General features: G+C 31.1%; 1 protein-coding gene across 1 annotated transcript in view; it reads left to right on the forward strand.

Annotated features, from left to right (window-relative positions):
* The window catches only part of Cetn3 (centrin, EF-hand protein, 3), a 14,598-nt gene extending 13,351 nt beyond the window's left edge, over nucleotides 1-1,247 (forward strand). Inside the window, exon 5 of the mRNA XM_005382281.2 lies at nucleotides 767-1,247. Coding sequence (XP_005382338.1) covers nucleotides 767-810 — 44 coding nt within the window. The 3' untranslated portion in view covers nucleotides 811-1,247. The remainder of the gene's footprint in view (nucleotides 1-766) is intronic.
* The last annotated feature ends 1,248 nt before the right edge of the window (nucleotides 1,248-2,495 follow it).

Here is a 2,495-nt window from a genome sequence, read left to right on the forward strand (position 1 = left end):
TAATAAGATTATCCAATTTTGTATTCTAGGTTGCTATCATAGATGTTATGCTTTATAAATTGGAGGTTTATAAACTAAATTTTGCCTGTCACTTTGGTAAAAGAATAATTATTTGTTATTAGTGATTATTTCCTGTATTTGCATTTGTGTTTTAGTTACTTTATTACCTTGATACAATAAAATTTGTATCTTTTAAAATTGCCCTTTCTGTTGATACTTTTGAGCTACTTGGTTTTAATGATTTTTTTTCTTTGAAGTAGACATTTAAATACATAACAATTGTAAAACAACAGTTTGACTTTTTTTCTAATTGTAATCTATTTTCATTCTTTAGAATTCTAATTTACATGTATGATATGTTCAGGCTGATGAAGGATGGGTTACTAAATGAATTAGTAGAATAAAAATTATAAAGCGTTTAACTGCTTAACACATTTAAAATGTCACACTTTTTAAACTGTTTCAGCAAGTGTGTACAAATGTTATGACTATGATTTTTGTGGTAACATACACTACATGTCTTTTCCACAGTTAATATTATAGAATACTCATTTATAATTTTTATCACATTGTATATGTTTTTGCATTCATGAATTTGTATTTAGCAAACATGTTAAGCTTTCTAACAAAGAAAAGTAAAAGGTTATGTCTTATTAAGAATTTTGTATAATACACAATTAAAAAATAGTAAACATGGTAGCTGTATTTTCCGAAGAAATAGAGTCTGTGTATTTCTGACTGTTGCTTTTTTTTTTTTTTACCACAGTAAATCAAGAGGAGTTCATTGCTATTATGACTGGTGACATTTAAAGAATTCCAAGGATAAACACTAAGAATATTGCAGTTACCATCTTAAATTCTATTTTTGTGCCTGGAGCCATGTTAAAAAAGAAGCCAGCTTAGTTCTTTTTTTCCAGAAGGACCAAAACTGAACATCTTCTGTGTTTGTGTTTGTGACTGTTAAGTTTCTTCGTATGAACAGTGTTGTTAGTATTGAAATAGCTTAGCTTTGTATTTATAATATGGGTTTTATATAAAGTTTTTGAAAACCTAGTCATGTGGTTATGTATCTTTTGGAGGTTTTTTATTTAACATTATTAGCCCTCTCTTTTATTTTGGTGTATACATTTTTCAGACTTTCATTAGTCAAATGCTTATTTTAATAGTATCTTATTAAAGTTTGATACATTTCTTGTTTTATTTTGATTTCTAGTATCTGTTATCCTTCAATAAAATAATTTCTGAAACCTTTTCTTTATACACTTTTACTAGTTTTAAAACAAAAACTAAAACACAAATTGTAGTAGAATAGCACGGTTTTTCATTACCTACAATTTTATCAAGTTTTACATTCTATGCTTCAGTATAAAATGACTCAATGTGAGCCTAATTCCTTTTCTAAGAGTTATGTTTTTCAGGTTGGAGGGATTAAGCATTGTGCATATAGGTCCACTTATCCTTGCTTGTTTTAGAACTCGTAGGTATGATAGTTAAATCTGAGTATTTCCTCAGATGAATACAGTTTGATTCATTAACTTCTTGACAAAGTGAAAGATGTAAACTTTGAAATTTTGATCTGTTAAAAGTGATGAAAGTAGAAAATACTAAGCTACAGAAATAACTTAAGGCTGTGTTTTACCCATATAAAGGAACATTTTGTGATTCCCCAGGAAATGGTTGAGATAGACTTTCCAGGTGTTGGCGATCTCTTCTGCAGGGGGAAGTGTTTACTGGGAGGGAAATAACTGATCATAGAAGCCAGGTCATGGAAAAATGGAATCGACATCAGTCCCTCACTAATAATACCATTCCTGGTGATGCAGACCCTCAAGAGGAAAGTTCTCCCATCCCAGTACTCACCAGACCTAACCCTGCTTAGTTTCCAAGATCAGATGAGATCAGGTGGATTCAGGGTGGTATGGCCTTAGACCGCAGAAAGAAAGTTGTTGATTTTAGTGATCTTTCTTTAGGCTCCTTATTTTAAAGTTAACATAACTTGAGGCACTTAAATCCTGTGAGTCTCCTAGAGTGTTATATTAAGAGTTATCTACTAGAAACTTAACAGAAAATCAGTAGGGATTGATAGAACTGGTGGTATTTCAAAGTTACTGCAAAAGCAAGTTAGTTGTTCATCTACAGTAAAACTTAATTTTAGTATGAAATCAGTGCTCACAATAGTAACTGTTTGGAGCAGCAAATTGACACTGAAGCTTAGAAGTTTTTTATTACTCTTACTGATGAATTGCCCTCTGTGTCTAGATCATGAAATATATTGATTTCTAGGAAAGAGAAGAGTAAAGTAAAAGTAAATCTTGGCTTGCTAATCTACCACTTTATTGGAACAATAACTCAAGCTACTTTTTTGCCACCTACAGAGATACTCTCTTTATTTTTAATATAAACACTTTCTCCTTAGGATGTCAGTAGTTTTATTCTGCTCTAAACTGAGTTAGGAAGAGTCCTCACCTCGGCCCTGCGTGTTGTGGAACGTTTGT

Source organism: Chinchilla lanigera, unplaced genomic scaffold (assembly GCF_000276665.1).
Source record: "Chinchilla lanigera isolate Chin_1 unplaced genomic scaffold, ChiLan1.0 scaffold00017, whole genome shotgun sequence".
NCBI lineage: Eukaryota > Metazoa > Chordata > Mammalia > Rodentia > Chinchillidae > Chinchilla > Chinchilla lanigera.